Below are 1157 nucleotides of genomic sequence, written 5' to 3' on the forward strand. Positions count from 1 at the left end.
GGCCACCACGACCCAGGCCACTGGCTCCGCGGCCACCCTCTTCACCTCAGAAACAGCTCACACCTCTAAAGTGCTGACCACCATGGCCATCACCACAAGCTCCACAACCACCCCCTCCTCCAGCCCAGGGACTGCAAGCACCCTTACAGCACTTATCACCACAACCACCACACCCACAACCAGCGGCTACACAGTGACCCCTTCCTCCATCCCGGGAACTACCCACACCCCCACAGTGCTGACCAACACCACCACAACTGTGGCCACTGGCTCTATGGCAACACCCTCCTCTAGCCCACAGACCGCTGGTACTCCCCCAGCACTGGCCACCACGGTCACGACAATCACGGCCACAGGCTCCACCACCACCCCCTCCTCCACTTCAGGGACAACTCCCATCTCCCCAGTGCTGACCACCACGGCCACCACACCTGCAGCCACCAGCACCACAGTGGCTCCCTCCTCTGCCCTAGGGACCACCCATACACCCCCAGTGCTGTCCACCACGGCCACCACACATGGGCGATCCCAGCTCCCCGAGAGTCCCCGCACGGTACCCACAGCCTGGACTTCCATGGCCCCCTCGGGCACCACCCACATCACAGAGCCATCCACAGTGACTTCCCACACCCCAGCAGGAACCACTGGTGCCACCCGACCCTCGACTCCAGCCCTGTCCAGCCCTCACACTCACAGCAGAACCACTGAGTCACCCCCTTCTCCAGGGAAGACCACCCCGGGCCTCACCACCGCCACCTCCAGGACCACGGCCACGGCCACACCCAGCGAGACCCGCACCTCGACCCTGCTGCCCAGCAGCCCCACATCGGCCCCCACGACCCCGGTGGTGTCCACGGGCTGTGAGCCCCAGTGTGCCTGGTCAGACTGGCTGGACTACAGCTACCCCACGTTGGGGCTCTCTGGCGGGGATTTGGAGACCTACTCCAACATCCGCGCGGCTGGAGGGGCCGTCTGTGGGCAGCCCCTGGGCCTCGAGTGCCGCTCCCAGGCCCAGCCTGGTGTCCCCTTGCGGGAGTTGGGCCAGGTCGTGGAATGCAGCCTGGACGTCGGCCTGGTCTGCTGGAACCGTCAGCAGGTGGGGAAGTTCAAGATGTGCTTCAACTACGAAATCCGTGTGTTCTGCTGCAACTACAGCC

General features: G+C 64.8%; 1 protein-coding gene across 1 annotated transcript in view; it reads left to right on the forward strand.

Moving 5' to 3' along the window:
* Positions 1 to 1157, forward strand: part of MUC5B (mucin 5B, oligomeric mucus/gel-forming) — a 39589-nt gene that overhangs the window by 22834 nt on the left and 15598 nt on the right. Inside the window, 1 exon segment of the mRNA XM_011930146.1 lies at positions 9 to 1157. Within this exon segment, the coding sequence (XP_011785536.1) occupies positions 9 to 1157 (1149 nt within the window).

The sequence above is a fragment of the Colobus angolensis genome, unplaced genomic scaffold (assembly GCF_000951035.1).
Source record: "Colobus angolensis palliatus isolate OR3802 unplaced genomic scaffold, Cang.pa_1.0 Scaffold84, whole genome shotgun sequence".
Classification (NCBI taxonomy): Eukaryota; Metazoa; Chordata; class Mammalia; order Primates; family Cercopithecidae; genus Colobus; species Colobus angolensis.